The sequence below is a fragment of the Salarias fasciatus genome, chromosome 20 (genome assembly GCF_902148845.1).
Source record: "Salarias fasciatus chromosome 20, fSalaFa1.1, whole genome shotgun sequence".
Lineage (NCBI taxonomy): Eukaryota > Metazoa > Chordata > Actinopteri > Blenniiformes > Blenniidae > Salarias > Salarias fasciatus.
This window is the reverse complement of record NC_043764.1, coordinates 28,006,575-28,027,021: the sequence shown is the minus strand read 5'-3', so window position 1 is coordinate 28,027,021 and position 20,447 is coordinate 28,006,575. Positions and strand designations below refer to the sequence as shown.

Here is a 20,447-nt window from a genome sequence, read left to right as displayed (position 1 = left end):
TATGGACCGCTTGGAAATGGCCGTGGAATAGCCTTGGCCTGGGCTGATGGCAGTGGATAAAAAGGATTGCCATTCACTCAGGGGGAGGTGAGGGAAGAGAAAAAAATGGAGCCCAATCATGGCCGTGACAAACAAAGAGAAAGAGCGAATGAAAGACAGTTAGAGCGCGCGCGTGTGTGTGTGTGTGTGCGTGCGTGCGTGGGGGGTGGAGAGAGACACTTGGAGGAGCGGGAATCATTGACAGAATGATTTAAATGGGATCAAGCGGAGCCGTACCGTATCTGCTGAGGCTCTTGGTGAAGGTGGAGGAGTTGGAGATGTTGTAGGCGGAGTTCTGCTTTGGCACCAGGGCGATCACCGAGCCATCTGTTACCTGCACAACAAACACACACAAAAAAATACTCACAGTGGGCCTCGGCCTCCCGGTGGCTGGCTCCGGCTTGTATGGACGCCTGTGTAGCGGTGCGGTACCTGATAGTGCGCCAGCGTGTTGAGCCTCTTCCAGTCGTTGTCGATCTTGGTCGTGACGTCTTCGTCCTGCAGAATGATCCGGGCCATCCGACCTTGACGCCATTCTTTGAAGAGAGGGAGCGGATGTGGACAGTCAGAGAGAAATTTTCCTTCTGGGTGTTTTAACAAAGCGACATCATCTGTCCAGCTCCTTTCATTGAGATGGCGGCGATTCCCACCGGTGGAGCCTGAAGGTGCTGACGGCCGGCCATGAGAGGAACATGAAGCATTCTCATTACTCCATTTTATGAAAGTGAGTTTGGAATGACTGAAAATTATCTGTAAAGTTACTTTCATGAAAAAGTTATGATTTTTTTTTCCCTCTCCTTGTTGGGTTCACATCGTAGTGTACATTCGCAGTGTATCGTGCCTTGAGGGGCGATCGAGCAGTACAACAGCACCACGTGAGAGAAATCCCTTTACTTAAAAACTGCCCCTTCCGTAAGAACGGAAAACACTTTCTCTGCCCGCTGCCCCGTGTGCACCACGTACCCAGGTCCATGTCAGAAGCCTTCGGCCTCTGAGAGTAGGGGCTGCCTTTGTACACGGCGTCGAGCAGCTTCTCTTTGACCTGAGTGATGGTGTCACAGTTCAGACACTTGACCGTCACCTCCGGGGCGTTCTCGTTCTCCGGGTTCACGCAGTGCAGAGTCTGGCACGAGGAAGAACAAGCGAGAGGGAGCGAAGAGAAGCAGAGTCAGGAGCGAAAGATAGAAACTGCCTCCACCGGAGATTCTGCCCGGCTGTGAGCTCTTTGAATGGTTGTTTTGTTGCATTTGAATGTACCTGACAGAATTTCACACCTAGTCTGTTTGCCGCAGCTATTTTAAAAGCTGGACGTTTTCCTGTTCCGCCTGGGCGCTCTGGGCTCATAATGACTCGGCATTCGCACTTGGGTGCCGACCAAAACAACTGGAGCAGAACCCGCTGACAAGTAGGTTTGCCTGCTAGCGTCCAATCCAAACCTGAAGAGCTTTGTTTGGAGAGGCGGGCGCGAGACGGGGTGGGTTGGTGGCCAAACGCCGCTCTCCGTGCAAACACAACTTGTGCTGGAGCTCAGTGTTTATCGAACTCCTGGTCAATTCGTACGCCTTTCCATTTCAAATCTCTGTAGTTTTACCCATGACCAGTTGTTTCGAACCTGAATTTACAACTTTTTATTTGTACCTGATTTAACATCCAGGGAAAAGGTCAGGCTGAGGTAGCAGAGCAGCGCCCGGATCGAGTGTAGGAAAGGTATCTGCATTACAGTAACTTCGTCTTCTATCAGTGTTGAAATGTCTGTTATCCACATCAGGATTTCATTCATTGGAGGCTAGCACAGTTAGCATCGCTGTTGATTCATCGTATCTACGATCAGGTACACAAAAGCTTTAAAGATCAGTTACGACCTGTGATATATTTTCAAATTTGACGAGCTATCTCTTCAAACTTTACACTCCATCGAATGTGACCGACGGTTAAGAGCTCACACCGGAGGCACGGTGAGTTTACTGACCAGTGTTTTGTAGTCGATCTGCTGCCTGATGAGCTTGTCCTCGCTGAGGGAGTAGCGAGCTTCTCCCGTAATGGCGTCGATGGGTCCTTTCTCCATCTGCTGCTTGATGGCACAGTAAAGCATGAACAGAGGCTCCCCGGCACACTCCTGGTGAGAGAGGAGGCAGAAACCCATCACTTATCTGCAGCTCAGACAAAGCGGCAAATCTCCTCTCTCAGATTCTTTTATTTGAGTAATTGTTGGGAGTCCTGAGGAGGGAAGACCTCCCAGCGAGTCGCAATCATTTCCCCCCTTTTCATCTCTATCGTCCCTTGAATGATCCCCGTGGCTTAGACAGAATACAATAAAAATATCCGAAAATACAGAATTTAAAGGTACTTAGCAGAAGTATTTACTTTTTTGAAATATCTCGGGAGACTTAAATCTTTTGCAACTTGTGAGGAAAAAAGCAACAACTCGGTAGCACGTCGGCATTTCTTGTTGCTTAAAGCGTAAAGTATACTGGGGCCACGGTTTGCCTGATTTACATAATGTGTCACTAACTAAGGCCTAAAAACAGACTGTCTGATGTGTGGTACACGTCTGCAGAGCAATCAGTCACAACAGAAAGTGTTTAAATGTGGCACAGCTCAGAATACTGATTGAAGGGGAGACGCTTTTGGAATGGTGAGCGTTCGTTCATCCTGCTAGACGAGGGAAGGTGTGTGAGAAAACGTCCCTGCTTAAAGACCTCCTTCCTTTAAAAATGTGCTTTTCTTCCACCTCCTGGTTTCACTTTACTGAGAGAAGCATTTGCTACGCAGTTTCAAACTAAATGCCGTCTCATTTGTCTGGTTGAAGGAAAAAAGATTTTCAGTTCTCGTATTTGTCAAGTATTTAACGACATATAAGGAGGATCACAAACTGACTTGGAAGATATTCTTGCAATCTTTATGGTCAAGTGATCGCTTTAAAAAAAATTGTCTGTTTGCACTGTAGTTCAGCCAAATGCTAATGGAGGATCCAAGCTAAGCTAAGCTAACAAATGCTAACAAATGTAGCTCAGCTGGCTTCATAGTCGTGTCACCTTGTTGGCTTATTCTCAGTTAAAATCTCCTTTTGATAAAAGCTATTTGTGTTCTATTGTGTTGCAGATTTACAAAACAGTTCTCAATGAAAATCTGTCTTTCTTGGAGAATCTTTATCTGCTTAGAAAAACAACCTGAGATACTGAGCGAGTCAACATACTGCAATTGATTTTAAAAATAAGAGTAGAATGTACTGATAGTATAAAAACCCCACAACATGCTTTAAAACTCTGAGATTATTGCACCTCACGTCGTTCAGTTCGTATTAATATGATGACTGTGAATTCAAATTGGTGATCCCTGATCCAGAATGTCATAACCTTTACCTGGATTTCTCTTATCACCTGTGTTTGTTCTATAAATGAAAACCCGGACCTCATTCTAAAGAAACGACATCAAACAACTGTTTGTCATGAAACATAAATTTGTTTTGTTGAGCAGTTCTGCCTCTTCAAATGTAATTAAAGCTCAAGCTTTGAAAACATCAGATATCAGTTTATACATAGGTTTATAACTCTGCTTTCATATCTAACCTGTATTTAGTGTCTTTCTTGGCGGAAGCAGCCGTTCGCAGGATCCTGAGGTGGATTGTCGGTCAGTTTCCTCTAAATGACCTGTCTAAAACCCCTCCACACTGTCTGCTTTTCACCCCGCTCTGTCCTCCTCCATAAGATAAATCAAACTGATGTGAATGAGCTGCGAGCCGTCGGTCCAGACATCACATTCTGAGGCATCTTTTGGAGGCGGGTTTGAAGTCTGAAGGACGTGGCGCCGCCGTTACGTAAACGTCTTCTTTGTGAGAGCGGCGTCATATAAATCTCCTCAGCCTTCTCTGATGCGGCCAGACACAGATGTTATAAATACGTTTCCCACTCTCCCCTCCATCAAAGACACTTGTCAATCAGCGGCGTCGTTCGTCATCACTCGGGCCCAAGGAAAGGAAAACACTGGCGAGTGAAGCAGCAGCAGTTCAGAGGAGAGCGAGGACGCCTCGCGCCCGACACTCAGTCTGAAGCACTCCCTGAGCGCCGCGTGGACCATCATTAAACCCTCACCAGGCTGTGTGTGTGTATGTGTGTGTGTGTTAGGTAAAGCACTAATTTATCTGTCCAACTTCCAAGTATTATCGACGACACACCTTTTCCTTTTTTTTTTTACAGCATTTAACAACATTTTGAGATCAGAGATCGACGCCTGACTCAGTTCTTCTGTCTTTTAGACTCACGTGTAAATTCGAAACCCTTTACATGAACATTTTCAAGAGAAAACGCAAAAAAGTGCGTTGGGTTTTCAGTTTACATGAAAACACTGCTTGGAGCCACTGAAAGCACAGCTTTTTGAAAACTGCTGCCAAGGTGGAACTTTTTCAAAACGATCTGACTCTGTCTCTGTAAACGGCAGAAAATGCAAATTTCTAAATACACTGGTAATACACATGTGCACCACAGCCATAGTTAACCACTCGTCTGCAGATGTGCAGGTAGATAAACAATAACAGCAACGGCTGCCTCCACAACAATTCAAGCAAAAAGAAGAAAAACAGATTTTGTTGTCTAAAAATGTGACACACTCATTTTCAACCTATTTTCCTTCATTTAACTGAAATTATTTCCGTCGAAGACAGATCTCGGCGTTATCTGTCAGGTGTTGAGCTCCCTCGCTCCCTCCGGCGTCTCACTCTGATTTCCAGTCTTCCAGCTCCTCCCTCCTAATTGCTTCATCACTTCGCTGTTTAACTTCGCCCTCCCACAACTACCGTGACCCCCGTTCCCCCCCCCGTCCCTGCCTCGTCTCCTAATAGCGCCGCCTTTAAGGAACTCGTTAGCATCTGGTCCAATTAGGAGGGCAGCTGCTAACGAGCGAGCGCGGCACCGCTCCGCTCCGGCTGCCCCCGCCTTGTTGTTGCTCGTCCAGGAACTTCACCGGCGCTCGGCGTCGCGGCTTTATTAGAGCCGCTGACATTTTACATTGGAGGGATATAATGAAGCCTGTTGCAGCAAACGGACCGAGGACGTGGAAGTGTTTGGTCTTTTTGACGTGCGTCATAATGACAACGTATTTATCAGGACGCGAGAATAAAATGTAATTTCAAAGCAGTTGGAACTCTCTGCTCGCTGAAAGATTGCGACAATTATCAGACGGCGACTCAGGTTAATGGTGGCACACGAGGACAACTCCAATTAAAGTGTGAAGACTGGGGGAGGGGGACGAAGGGGTGGTGGTGGACGGTTGGTATCTGACACCCTCTGCAACGCCCCCCCCCAGTGAGCCACATGACCTGAAGGCAGAGAGATGGCGGGATCATGACGCCAGTGGAAGAAGGCGCCGTCACATGCTCACGCCTTACCTTGAGGAACTTGTATAAGAGGAACGTGAACCAGTTGGTCAGCATCTTCTCCGCAACAGACTCCGTTCTGAAAAGCAAAGTTTACAAAGATGACGATGAGAGAAACATCATCTCAGTTCTAATTCAGCTCATACACCCTGTTCCAAAGAATCAGCTTCACTGATTTACGTACAGATTATCAAATAAAAGTGAAGAATCTGAGGACGTTCCCTTCAAAGTTCTCTTTTAATCACTCTGCTGCCTCCAGTTTACCTCCGATTATTGGGAACCAGCAATTGGATACAGATGCATGTAAATTCAAATTATTTAGACTTGAACAAAAATGGGGAATAAATTTGCCAGAATGATCTCATTTTCATCGATAGTGTAAGACGTTGTCAACTTCATCAAAAGACGGATCATTGTCTTTGATTCATAAAGTTGCCTATTGTTGGAAGTTATTTCTAAGACCTCATATCGTTCTGGAGGTCCTGGTCTGAGCCAGCAATAGAACATTTAGCAGCCTCGGTCTTTACATTTCCTGCAGATCATGACACAATATACGGTTTGAGGAGCGATGTGTGGATCAGCAGCTACACACTTCTCTGCTGCTAACCCCCGTTGGGTTTAATAGCTTTGATGAGAGACGACAGGGATTGATGGATTATCTACTGAGGAGTTTCCAGAACACGTCTGGCTCAAGTTCTCTCAATCCATCCACACCGATCAATGGGAGTTACTTTGAAAGTTACAGTTAAATGGACCGATAACGTGGAAATGTTGACACATCCTCAGATAGTCAAGGAGGAGATGCTGGTGTCAAATTACAAATTGACTGAAGGTATAGCAATATAAAGTTAATGCAGACCAGTGAGCATGATTTAAAGAGACAGTATTGTGACACAGAACTGATCCTGAATGTTGTGGTTTTTGCTGATTTGTATTGAAGCATAACTCCAGTACCGCTCCACATTTTTACAACACAGCCTTTCTCAGCATTATCAACACTATTTCCATTTTTGTGCTACTAAAAGAAGTCCCAGCACGAGGGGAAGTGGTGCATTTTGGGAAATCTTCCCGTCGCGCTTCAGTGGAATCAAACGTTCGTCCTACTTCACCGATCTACAAAGCAGACGGATGTTTACTTACTCATGAAGGGGCAACAAAATCTGGATGTTTCTAAAGTAAATGTTCATGAGCTGTGTTGAAGAAGTGCGGCGTGTTCTGCATTCACGCCTCGTCCGCCCTCATCTTCCTCACCTCCTGAGCAGCAGTTTGGGATGGTTCTTGCTCTCCAGGTTTCTGTCGATCAGGTCGGACAGCAGCTGCTTCAGGACCCCGGTGGCGTACTCCATCTCTCCCTGCAGGGCCGTCATGATGAGAGACGCCACATTGCCTCTGTCCCGCATCGAGAAGGACCTGCAAGAGCATTCACACACACACGCACGCACACACACACACAGCCGCTTCACAAATGCACTCTGCAGTCTGCTTCACCATGCATAAGCATGTATTTGTTTGGACAGACGTCTAACCTCTGAGCTTCCAGGGTCCGTATGAACGTCAGCAAGAAGTGCTTCTTGGTCAGCAGCTGGCCGAACAGGGTGAGCGCCTTCTCCACGTTGGCCTGAACCTGCAGGAAGCCGCCGCCACAGGAGGAACGTTACAACAGTCAGGATGATGGAGCACTTTCTATACACAATGAAAGCAATCACAAGATAGCCGAAACCCGCCACATAAAGAAGAGCTCTGTGGGAAAAGTGATGCATTTTAGGTGTGATTATGGGAAAGGCGAGTTTGTGAAACGGTGTTCAGAGGTTACAGGAGGAAAGCTGTTTATCGACCAAAGTTAGAGTCAAACTACACGAAAAACTTTCCTTGTTTATTTAGGTAATAGTGATACCTAGTCTTTTCTTATACTAACCAATGCTAGAAGCACATTTTAAGCTGATAAAAGCCACAGTTGCATCTCATTTCATAATTCATGCTATAGGTGCACCTTGGTCAATGCAATCCTGAACTATGCGGTCAGATGCACTGGGCACTTCTAATGTTATTTAATGCTAAAGAAACAACTTCTGAGATTTATAACGATCCCATCTTATCATTTTTCATGTCTACAGGAACATTTTTTTCTTTCTAATGCTTCGCACTGCTTTAAGGGAACCTGATGCAACAATACCACTAACTGCCATTTAATGCTGTTAAGCACTTCCAGGTTAAACAATGCTATGAAATCTTATTCTATCAGAGGCTACATCATGCTACGTTCTTATTGTTTTCTGATTGCAGTTTGTACTTCTCTGCCAGGGAGGGTGGTGCATTATTTTGCAGTGCACCTTTCTTCATTCCAAGCTTTTATCATGTTTCACAGCAGCAGTCATGAACAGCAGCTGTCACTTTCACTGCTGCTTGACAACTGTTATATCGTCATCCTGAATTTTACTTGCAATATATAGTACTCTTACAACATTAAAAACAAAAGAATACAATGAAGAGTGTACATTTTAGATAAATGATGACAGCAGAAAAGAAAAAACAATAAAAGGTGAATATATGACACAAGTGCAACCTTCTTTTTACTTAAAAGAAAACTCTGCACAAAAAATGTAAAAATGTATCTTGTGGTTATGTCTAAGCCGTGTTCGTCTTCAGTCTGTGCTTGACAGTTACCTTCCTGTGTAATTGACGAATCCTGTCTATGAAGTGTTAATTTATTTTAAGATAAATCATCTTTCAGCCAGAGCTGGTTGAAGACGTAACACAGCGCAGGTAGAACTCTGTGACTCGCTTTCATGAGTTCATCTGCAAGCAAACAATTCTCTGCACCGTATGATGAGCTGAGACTGGCTTGTTAGTCGGCGAGATGAGGCTGGCTGGCGACCCCCCCCTCCTGCTGTGAGCTGTGTTTTTCACCTTGAATGATTTTAGCAGCCGGTCTGACGCGACTGTGACATGGAGAAGAAGCATTGCGTGGCTCAAGGCGTCCCCTCATTTCAATATCGGGAACATTTAATTGCTTCGTCCCAACCCTGTTGCAGCCGTCTGGCACTCGCTGTGCGCCGATATCGTCGCTTTAAATCAAACTGAGATCCACTGTCAGACTGCAGGAGTTGGATGGAGCCCTGAACTGAACCCTCATAATGCTCCAACAAGCCGCAGTCACTGGAAACTCTCCACTTTTTATCTGTTGGAGGAACTTTCCCCAAAGTGTCTGAAGTCTAATCTGACTGTCCTGAACCAGAACAGCATGAGAGCAGAGAGACGCTGCTGTCAGGCAGAAAAAAGATGAAGAGCAGTGGAAGGGAAGGGAAGAGGCAGCGGGGCATGCTGGGATTGTGTCGGGGTTTGGTGACAGAGGTGCACCCTGCCTGTCACTACTTATCAACAACACGCTAAACCTCCCAAAAGTGGCTCCGTAACGCTCCACGTTTCACTCCCTCGGCCTCTCCTCTCATTTTTAATTCTTTCTTTCTCTTACACACACAAACATGCATCAAACACACCTTTCTCTCTCTTCTATTGTCTTCCTTCTATTCCTCGTCTCCTCTGATGCACCGTAATAAAGTGGCCGGGCCTCTTTGTAAAGTGCTAAATGAGATTCTTGGGCCTCCGGGGTGAATATACTGAGTGTGTGTGTGTGTGTGTGCGTGCGTGTGTGTGTGTGTGTGTGTGTGTGTGTGTGTGTGTGTGTGTGTGTGTGTGTGTGTGTGTGTGTGTTTCAAAAAAAGACACTGAGAGCAAGACAGAGTGAGATTAGATAGAGGCAGATGGTGATGCATGTGTGTTAGTGGGCAGAGTCTTCACTGAATTTCAGAGATTTAAAGAGCATACATATATCTGCGTGTGTGTGTGTGTGTGTGTGTGTGTGTGTGTGTGTGTGTGTGTGTGTGTAAAGCTTAAGGGAGAGTGCAGTCACACACAGCAATAAAGCGAGGAGCACCGGTTGACCCCAGTCATTGGATTACACCAGGAATCCCTCGGGGGAAATACAGGAGAAGGACGGACGTCTGGACATAGTAATAATAAAATACGTAAACACTCTTTACCTTCACACACCTGGTGTCTAAAGCTGTGGACAGAATCACGATTTGCATACAGGACATCTCCACTAACAAATGCAAATGTCCAAAGTGTCTGAGTTCCAGTGCTTGTTTGAAGGACCTTCAGCAGCCACTACCCTCCTCTAATGTCCTCCTGAAAGCTTAAAGCACCGCTTTCCCACTGGTCGTCTCTGCAGCTCCTCCTGTTTGGATGTGCTGAAGATATGTGGTGAACATGGTTTTCAAAGGTTCTTTCATTCATTGATATATCATCTTGCTTTTTGATTGTGCTGCAACATATAATCCACCCCGACTCTAAGTGGCTCATAGTCCTGCTGGAAAACCACAAGCCTGATTTTGAAAGTGACACTTTAACACATTTTCTCCATAATTGCTTAGTAGTCTTCAGATTTGACAATTTCTCTCAATACATGCTATTCAAAAAGCAGCACTACAGCATGATGATGCCTCTGCCGTGCTTTGAGAATGCAGTTCCAATAAAGAGCTTTAATTGATTTCATGTGGTTCATCTCTGCCTTTCTTTCAGATTTTCAGTTGAATGAAGTCTGTTTTGTTACATAGTTTGATGTACAAGCTGAAAACACACCACAGTTCACACAATTGTGGGCTTTTTTTAAAATCTAATATTTAAGGAAGCCTCTGAACAAAAAACTAAAACTGCATTGACTAACTTGTGGCTAAAAAAAACTACGGGTGTCTTTAATTGATTTTTTTTAAAAAGGAGAAAAAACATTTATTGGTTCCATTAAGTCCTGGTTTTTGTCCTTTTGTTTGATGGACAGAAACTTCATCACCATTGGATTGTTTTCACAAAAGGTTTGAATTGATTTCATTGTTGTTGTTTTATTTATTTCATTAATTTAATTCAAAATTTTACACTTGAAATTCAGAAATACCAGAACAATGAAGTCCTGTTCTGTAAAGTACAGTGGTCGTGGGGAGCTGATTATTACACATGCGCAGGATGAGAAAATCTATGATTGTCTGAAATGCAAGTACAATTATGAAAAAGAGTCAGAAAATGGGACATTTGAGGACCAATTTTGAATACTTGTGCACTTTTGTGTCCCCCACTGAGCCACACAGACTCAAAAACACATGCAGCTACACTGCAGGGGGATGTTAAAAAGGCTCGTCTGGAAAGCGAGATAGCTGCTGAGGACAAATGGAAGCAAACGGCTCACAATGTCTGGGCGTTGGGTGAGTCGTAGCGCCAGCGAGGAGGACAACAGTGACAAAACGAGGTGGAAGAAAGAGGAATTTCTTCATTGACTCAGACGTTGTTGGATCTTTGCTGGTCTATAATCCACATGTTTGGAGAAAATGAGGTTAAAAGTTTAATCAAGCTCCTCGTTTTGGCGAAACTTCATCTGAGGGCAGGAGGAATAAAACAGAATCTGCCTGCACCCACACAGCTGCATACAAACATGAGACTGACTGGTTTCCTGAAGCCAGAGAATTAATAATGTTGATAGAAACAGCTTCAGGCTAAAGGATTTGAACCAATCACACATGTGGATTATCCCACCCTTTGTGCTCTGTGTGCTAAGGATGCTCAGGCTCAAACAATAGCAAGGCTTGTGGTTTATATTCTTATAAATACCTGGATCTGCTAAGCTCTGATGATAAGAAATCTGTTATCCAGCCACAGATTATATCAGTTGTACTTTAATGATCGAGGCTACAATGGGCCACACAGCTGATGTGTGTATAACATGCTGTAAAAGCCTTCTGCGTTCAGCCAAATGGATATTCTGAGTGAGAGTTTGATTTTTGTGTTTGTTTGTGCTTCTGTCTTCGGACTGGTGTCCACCAGGTTTTGAAATAATGTCGAAGTAATGAAGCGAGATTCGATCTGTTTTCTCAGCGTAGTTTCAGTGAATGATATTTATCGTTCAAGAAGCGAAACAATTTGGGACTAACTCAAGCCGTTTTCAGGTTTTTCTTTATGTGAAAAACTCCTCAAGTGAAAACATTAAATGTTGGTTCATTTTTGGCTGATCGATTACGTGACTACATTACTGGAAATCTGTGCGACTTTTTTGAAATGCTCCCCTCACCATTTCTATGAGAACAGGGAATATTTTTTTAACTTTTCCGGACAGCTATAGTTGAGTACATCAACAATAATAACTATGATGATTAGCACAGTGTTTGTTCTATTTATTTAGTTGAATTTAACAGTAACATTTCCACCATGTACTAACATTTACTGCACCATCATCTGCATACATGGAGACCCTTGTCTTAGATACATACTGAGTGGATTTCCATGATGAAGAAAGACTGCTTAAAGGAGCTTAAATCTTTACAAAGCACTGTTGTCTGCGTAAATGCATAGGTGGTTGTGTTACACAAACACAGCAGCAACTGGCAGTGTGGCATTCAAACTGCAATGATGTGTTTCCATGAGTACGGCGATCGTGTCAATTGATCATTCTCCTCAGACCTGTTGAAACTGTCCCTCCAAATCAAAGGCTAAGTTTAGACTTCAGGACCACCTGCACACATTCTAAACAAGGTACTGGAGCAGTGGCAAACCAAATGGAAAGATTTTGGCTTAGTTGGTCTGCACTCGGCAGCCACTTCGTCGGCTTTCCAATTTTGCAGCATCAGTAGATAAAAGTTCAAGCGCAGAAGTCCTGACAGGGGAGCCACAACGGGCTTTTACTTCAAAAATAACCATGAATGAATCACTAGGAATGAATTAAAAAAAGGAACAAGTGACAGCTATGAGACCACCCACAGGGCTTTTTCTTCTAAGAATATAAATCCACTTTCTGGATTAGAGCGATTAAATTAAGCTGTAAAAGGTCAAACAAATTATTCCTCGACTCTAAAAAGTCAGCACTCCAATCAAAGTCAATGGAGCAGCACCAGATTCTACATCTTAATGATACTGCTGATTACAAGCGCTGGCTCTCTGGGCTTTTTTTTCTCAAGCTTCTGGAGGAGAGTAGTTTATGTTGACATCCGATTAATTCTACTTCCCTTGGTCTCGGTGGTGAAACGTCTTGATAAATCAGGTTCACTATCTCCACCCGGCTGTGCTGACAAGGTGGTTGCATGTACTGGTTCAATCAGTAACTTAAGTGTGATGTATAATGCAGGGAACAATCCTGCTAACCCCGAGTCCCAGTTTCCCTCCGAGCCCGGCCCCCACCCTGCTCTCTGACATTTTCTTTTTTTCAGAATGTCTTACGTAACGTTTCTTTTTGGCAAAATCAGAGCAACACTTGCTTCTCATCTACATCAAGAGAATACGGTGAGTGCGTGTCCCGTGAGATCAGACTAATGATGATACCGAGGCTCTCCAAAAAGTCATTTGCTCTCATTGAGATGAGCTGAACGCATTCAGACGGAGTCGGGAAAATATAGACTGAGTGATTGCTTTAGGGTGAACAGCGTCTGGGGCTCATCTCGTCTCGTATCTCCAGACTTGTCAAGAGTTCTGCCGTTGATGAGGCCCGTCACGCGAGCCTGACGCATCGCGCAGCGGAATGCGAGGCGTGGCCGCTGAGTAGAGCCGTTCTGAGTTCGAGCAACGACCGTAACATCTCTGCTTTGGGTGTTTGGGCCGACTGTCATTGGTTAGTCTGCTGTGAGTTTGGCCGGAGGCGTACTGACCCGTACCTCCATCTCCTTGAGAACCGGGTGATCTTCGATCCCGGGAAACAGGACCCTCATAGCGTAGGTCCGATAGTCCAGGAAGGGGATCCCGGCTCCGTCCAGCTCCTGGGTCAGCTCGTGGATGTCGGTCTGAAGCTCGGCGAAAGCTGCAGAGAAAGTGAGATGGACAGATGAAGAAGGTGAAAGATGTGGACATGAAATGATCCAAGTCCTACTGTGATATGGATGTTAAAGGAACCCTATAATTCTAAGTGTTTCATTTCATGTTTCTCAATGTTGCCATTTAAAACCTAACATTGGATTCTATTTGTGTCCCATTTTGCTTTTTGTGTCGCATCAGTGCTATTTTCCTGATAATTATGGTCTCTCATCTTGTTGGATTGTGTCACGTCTCGGTCATTTTAGGTATTATCTGGAACATTTTTGCAGTTTTTCAGGATCCGTCTGCAACTTAATTTGGTAGTTTTGCATCATTTTCTTGCCATTTGTGTCTTGGAAACTGTATCTTCTTTGAAGCATTTTTTTGTGTCTACTTTCATTTGATTTTTTTTCTGCAGCTTCCAGCCAGGCCACTCATTGTCCTTCCGTCTGTGATGCTTTTCATGTCTGTTTTCAGTCATTGTTGCTGTTTTGTGCAGAGATTCCGTTACATTTTAAATTATTTAAAATTTCAAACTTCTATTGAGCACATCTCTTCACAACAGTTTTCCACATTGTTTATATGCCTTCATTTATTGTTCTTTTGAGAAGTCATCAATTAAATCTGTTGTTTTATTTTGAAAGAGCCTCTACAGCTGGTTGATATTCCCTCACCGCATTGCTGCTTTGTAACATAATAAATGTTGAAGAGATATTTTTGAATAACTGGAAGGATTTCCTTGATATTTCTCTCAAGTCATAATCTGACCTGCTGGCAGACCACTAAACGTACCTGACTGTGCAGTGAAAGCTGCTCCTAAAGGCCTCATCACACCACAATTTAATTTGTTGAATTTTTGCATCGGGATCAATTCGTTTGGATGGGCCTGTCACTATCAATGACTCCTCTCCTGGAGGCTAACCGAATCTGACTTTGGTGAACTTTTGCGCTGTTGCAAGCTGTCTCGACAGCGCTGAGTTTTGAGGGGGAAAAAAAGCAAAAAAAAAAAGCCAAGGAATCTTCAATTAGGGATGCTTTCACAACCTATTAACTACTGTACGTTTGGCTATGCAAATATATTCAAGGAGTTTAAAACTGCACCACGCCTGGAGAAATGGGTGTACTCTCAATTCTTACCTTCATTTAAAGCATCCAAGACACTTTTTTTTTTTTTTTTTTTAACAGAGACATGTAAGACTACTTTATATTTTTTGCTCATTTTCAAATAATATTAGTATAATTAATGGATATTAGCAATATCTGCCCATCTCTGATTGCTTAAAGTTAATATTCACCCTAACAAATAGTCAATCTCGCTCATAGACAGTGGTGAGCCGTGCATTAGGGACAATGTGGAAGTGGGTGTACCTCATACTGATTGAAAAATAAGAGCATAAACGTCACATGAATGCCCAAATAATTTCAATCCGATGTGTTTTAGCTATTCATAGGAGGAGGTAGTTTTGTGTCACAATTTGCCTCATCCACCTTCAGAACAGCACGTTGCTGCCACGGTTGGTGATGCACAGCAGACCTACCGGTCTGCTAAACAGATGACCTTTATTTCAATACTTTTATGAAGAGCCCAGTAACTGATGCCCCCTCTCGTACCGATAAACTCACGGCTCTGATCCCAAAGATGTGCGGCGGACGCATCGATAACGACGAAAGCTTCAGCTGAAAGTGTGAGACCGCAGTAAACAAGGCGTACAGGTCGGATAGAGGGTCTGCCAGAGACCAAGGAAAGAAGGGAATCCAGACAGACGGCGCAAATAATGCATAATATCAGGTGGAGGAGTCTTAATAATAGGGCCAGGCGGGTGATGCCGAGGAATAAAGGTCACCGGTGATGAAGACCGATACCAACGGAAGCAATAAATGTGGACCGATATACAGACGAGACAGAGGAATGGGCCAACGCAAGGACGGCTGGACATTAAATCATAATAAAGACTCCAGAATTATCTATTCAAGTACTTTTCATAAAGGACAAGTTATTGAAAAAGCCCGCAGTTTACTTTTAATTGCATTTCTAACTAAGAACACATAAATTGAAGCACATTTCAAATGAAAGACTTTAGGAATTAAGCAAATTGAATGTCAGCCTTGAAGTCTTAGTCTGGAAGATTTCAATCCAAAAACTGTCAAAAACAACGACGTCGGGGGAAAAAAAATAAAATAAAATAAGGAAACCAGAGAGAGAAAACAAAGTTCCTGAAAAGGAAAGTCAATTAAATGCATGAGTGGATAATTATTAAGAGAGCGACGGATGAGTTTTCATGCATAATTTCCCCCAGCTGTTATTGGACTGTTTGGTCCACGAGAGAGACGGAGAGGAGAGGAAAGCGAGGAGACGGAGGGGAAAAGAAAGGACGGGAGGTAAGGAAGTGAGGCCAGAAAAAACAAGAAAACTCCGGATTAAAGATGCGGGTTAATCAGACTGAAGACAAAGCAGTGGTGGGGAATTTACTGAAGGGGGTACAAATTAGGCAGGTTTGCTCCCAGATTCTCTACTCTATTTTCTCCTCCACTTCGCGTCTCCTCCATCCATTAATCAGCCTTATTTATTGCTCAGATGGTAAATGGCTCCACTTCAAAAGGGCTGCAACAGAAATGGCAAAAATATGGTTTGGGAAAGTCGGGTTTTGATTGGCTGGCAGGTCTTTTAAAATGATACATGACGGCGGAATCAAAGGCAGCGGGAAGAAAGACGATAACCTTTTCTAAACAGCAGCTGTGCAGGCCACCAGCGCTTCGGCAGATAATGAACTGGTTTCCTTTTGTTTGTCGGTGACAAACACAACTCCAGGCGAAGGAAAGGCTTCAATTCCGGCTTCGCTTTTGAAGTACAACATTCAGACAAAGTTTATGTTGCTCATTAGCTTTGGGCCAAATGTCACATTTTTTGCGAGCAGCCATTGTCAACATGTTTTATCAGCATTTACAAAGGGTTGCCGTTGAATTAGGAAAAAGAACAGTTTGAGATTTCAGTTAATTTAGAAGCTGTTAAAGGAGGGTGAGCAGCTGTTTGGCGTGATTGGAGGCAGAATGATGGCGTCGGATGTGGCATCAGAGCGAACAGGCAGCCGAGTTCAGCAGGTCAAACCAAACACAAAGTCGCTTCACCGCATGTTCAATCAAACAGTCTGATGTCTAAACACACAAAACTGCTAATTCACTTAACCTCATGCTTTGCACCAATGGTTTCCCACTAAGGTCCACGGCCCCCTCCAGAGGACACCAGGAGAGCACAGCAGGGGGCCAAAGTCGTTGAAATCACATCTCTGCATTGTAAAAAAAGAGGTTTCAAGTTTAAATGGTGATATTACACCTGTCTGATCCACTCCAGATGAACCTGGGCCCTGAACTGAAATGTGTTTGAAACGCCTGCACTAGTATTGAGTAGTTTGCATGTTCTCCCCATGGGTCAATGGGGTTTCCTCCAGTTACTTCTGGACTATAGCAGGAAACTGCTTTTTGTGTTTTAGCTTAGAAAATCCATGTGTCACTTTAATAAATCTGTCCTGCATTCAGAACACCTCTAACATTGACGAGTAAGAACCCAGCCAAACATTCAAGGTTAAACAGAACTTATACAGATCCTCAGCTTGATGTTTTGGGCCATATATGTCTCGTCAATTCAAAGTTTCACGAGCTCTCGGTTAAAGCTGGTTTCTCCAGTCGTAATGTGTATTATTAGTGCCTGTTTGTGCTGTTTTCTTATCATCACATCCACAATAAGGTTTTCCTCCTGCGGGGCGTAATGTCACAGTAATCACATGTTTCTCTAAATGCTGCTCACTTCCTATTTTCTGCTTGGCTGCATTTAAAACGGCAGACAAAGAGCACGGTTAACAAAGTGCTCAGACCAAGACGAGAACTCATGAGGTTATACCGAACACAACATGCTCATCACCATCAGGAGTGCACGTGAACCCAGCCCACAGGAAAATAAGGAAGAGACACACTCATTCACTGCCTCCAACAGACTTTACGCCACATTTAAAGAGCAACGGTTAAAGCAGAACCAACAAAGTCTTCTTGTCTACATTACTGAGTCATTATCAGTGACAGGGGATGCCGCAAAACTATCTTAGTAATTTAAATGAAAGACAAAATCCTCTTTCAACACGTTGAACTCAATAATATCTCATTTCTCTGTGGTGAAGAAACAAATGAATGTGAAAACATTTCCAGCAGATCACTGCCATGACGTCTCTCATACAGTTATTCTCAGTTGAACCCACAATACCTACATAAACCAAAGGTGCAACAGGTTTGGGTAACGATCCGAGCAGTAAATCAGACACACAGTGTCTTGTTCAGTCTTTCCAAAGAAAATTTTCATGGACAAAAAAAAACTGAAATAAGGGTTTGTATCTTATCGATCTGTCTGAGGTCCTGTTTCCAATGTTTTCAAGAGAAAACAGGAAACTTTATTGTAGTTTGTATTTCTTTTATATGACAACGGTGCTTGGACTCACTGAAAATGCAACTTTTTAAAAACAACGCCCTTAAGGTGGAACTTTTTAAAAAAAATCTTATGTTTCTATGTGAACAATGGAAAAAAAAACTTTTTGAAAAAGCTCGGGCTCCATCTCTGAGTAGATTGCAGTTACACATCAGGAATGTAGTAAATAGATGTATCTGCACAGGAACGAGTAGATGGACAAGAAGAACAATGTCAGCGAATACAATGCAACAATTCAAAAAGTTGAATGAATTTCTGAATTGCAGTGGCAGTGCATGACATTCGAAAGCCAGTCTCAAATTTTCTGAATCTTCTATTTGGTATCAGAGGTTCTTTGTGTCGGAGAGGGTCACAGATATCTCTGAGCTCCTCAGACTCTGCAGCCGGTCGTCCCAGCTGCTAGAACAACATGGTGGATGACAGTGTTCAGTCTGAAGTCTAATTTTCACAGCCGACTGAACTGAAAGGTTCTTTCCTTTCAAGATCCTCACAACAAACGCTTGTTGTTGTTGACTTGTTTTCACATTGACATAATACAGGCCCTACGTCTTCACTCTTACCTGAACCGCGGCACGGCAGGCCAAGCAGTGACCTCTAACGCCACACGTTAACCTTTAGGGCTGCATGAAAGCGAGAAGTGGGCCGGACCCGGCAGGTCAACGGCGTCTCCGGCGTCACGCCCACTGCAGGTGATATAACAAGACTCTCACACGCTTCTCTGGTGACACCCACGGCGGCCCGCCCCCTTCATCTGTTCCTCCGCCTGCGGACGCCGTCCCGTCTCCACGGTCCAGCTGGGAGTGCAGCAGGCGGGGCGGGGAGGCTGCTGGATGGAAGGCGGGACCGCCGCCGCCGCACTCCCCAGAGCTGTCACTGGAGCTGAAGCTCCACGGTCTCATCCATGCAGAAACAGCACTGACTTTCTCAGGTTTTTTTTTTTTTTCTTTCTTTCTCTTGGAAAAAAACACACCATATACGCACCGAGGTTCGCGACACGCCTCTGAAAATGTCAGCGGCGTGAGGGTGCGAGCAGCGCTGGCCCTGAAAATGCAGCACTTCTTATATCAGTGGCCGTTTCAGTGGCTGTTTGACAGCCGATCCTTGGCAGCTGATGGAGTTGTGACTCCAGTGTCAAGACGTGTAATGTAATCATATTATAACTGGCTACCAGGCCTGTGTCATTATACTGAGTGTAAACACCTGAGCTGTCTTCACATCAGTCATCCAGCCGCCGCCGCCGCCGCCTCACCTTCCTCCTCTCAGCCTCTCTGTAAACAGTCGCCTCATTGCTTTGCCCTCCTGCCCTCTCCCACCATCCACCCTCTCGCAGCCCCGCCTCCCCCCGCCTGTCCTCAGGCGGTCTCGCCCTTGTGCTGCCAAGTCTCGGACGACTAACGGGTTTAACAGCGAGCTCTGTGACCGCCGTCGTCAAACCAGACGTCAATACTTCCACTTCAAGAGCCAGAAAATCCATCGAGGTGATCTGGAGGCTTTCAGCGGAACATTGTACTGTTTATGCTGCGACGTGGACAAAGTGAATAAGATGTATAAATCATTAGAGCTGTCAATCTAGTGACCGTTATTCATACGTTTTTGTGAAAAAATTGTGATTATTTGCATTAATTTCAATTCTTTTTGAATGTTCCAAACATGATTTAACAGCAACATAAAAATAATTTGTCACTTTTTTTTGATAAATGTTGACAATGATAGTTTTTATTGCTTCTGTGATGTAAAGGTTAAAAAAAACCCCCAAATGGAGGGGCCGGTCTGAAAGCTCTGCAACAAACGGCTTCAAAGAAAAACACCAATCAGGTGAAAATATCCTGACGTTATTCATCAAAGTTGAATTGATGAACTGCATTTTGTACATTTTACAGTCACCAAGTCAAACTTCAACACCAAGCAATGAATTACAGAATAAACTGAGAAATCTAAAACATTCATGTGTTTCAGGCCTTCAGCCTCCACTGTTTACTTGATTACATTGTTTACATCCATAGTTACAGCGGAGGATGCTGCGCTCGTACGTGTGCATGTCTGTGCAGTCGTGTGTTAGGTCCCTTTAATTAACGTTGAAGAAATGCATGTACTCGGTATTGATATTCCTGTCCGTCGGAACGCGCTCCTGTCCTTTTAATTCCCGCCGGATGGGTTTCTACTGTAAGGAAGGATAAATATTGAGTCCTGCTCCGCTCCTCGGTGGATCCCAGCTCATTTCAATGGACTGAGGCAAAGTGTAAGTTGATCTGATGAGTAAATACATGACAATATTTAATCACGCGGTGTTCTTCGGGGCCAGAAGGACCGACTATCAATCTTGTCAGGAGATGCAGAGGCAGCACGCGGAACGGCGTCGATGTGAGTTGGTCCACATGGAAAACACGACTTAAACTCATGATTTATACTCAGCGTCTGCAGGAAAACAGACGTGCGTGTTTGAAACGTCACGGTTTTTGTACTTTTGTCAAGTGCATTGGAAGGAACGTTTTGCCTCCCAGCCATAACGATTACTGGCCGTCGGTGGCTGCAGCCCTCTTCATATGTGTCTAATGAAAGTGACCATGACAAAGGAGGAAAAACACTTCACCCAGCACAAGGGGAAATATTCCAAACATGACGTCCAACGCAACAACAGTTGGTCTCCTCAGTTCCCAGCTGCCTCCGAATTCTTCCAAATGCCATCAAATCTAAAATGAGTGTGCATAATTTTCAAATCCAGCAAACTTCCTCAGTTTCCAT

At 44.1% G+C, this 20,447-nt stretch overlaps 1 protein-coding gene across 1 annotated transcript in view; it reads right to left on the bottom strand.

Moving 5' to 3' along the window:
- plxna1a (plexin A1a) overlaps nt 1-20,447 on the bottom strand; it is a 235,418-nt gene that overhangs the window by 14,035 nt on the left and 200,936 nt on the right. Inside the window, exons 20-27 of the mRNA XM_030118875.1 lie at nt 13,099-13,241; nt 6,937-7,034; nt 6,662-6,820; nt 5,423-5,489; nt 2,009-2,155; nt 1,003-1,162; nt 472-575; nt 277-373 (exon numbers count right to left, since the gene is read on the bottom strand). Coding sequence (XP_029974735.1) covers nt 277-373; nt 472-575; nt 1,003-1,162; nt 2,009-2,155; nt 5,423-5,489; nt 6,662-6,820; nt 6,937-7,034; nt 13,099-13,241 — 975 coding nt within the window. The remainder of the gene's footprint in view (nt 1-276; nt 374-471; nt 576-1,002; nt 1,163-2,008; nt 2,156-5,422; nt 5,490-6,661; nt 6,821-6,936; nt 7,035-13,098; nt 13,242-20,447) is intronic.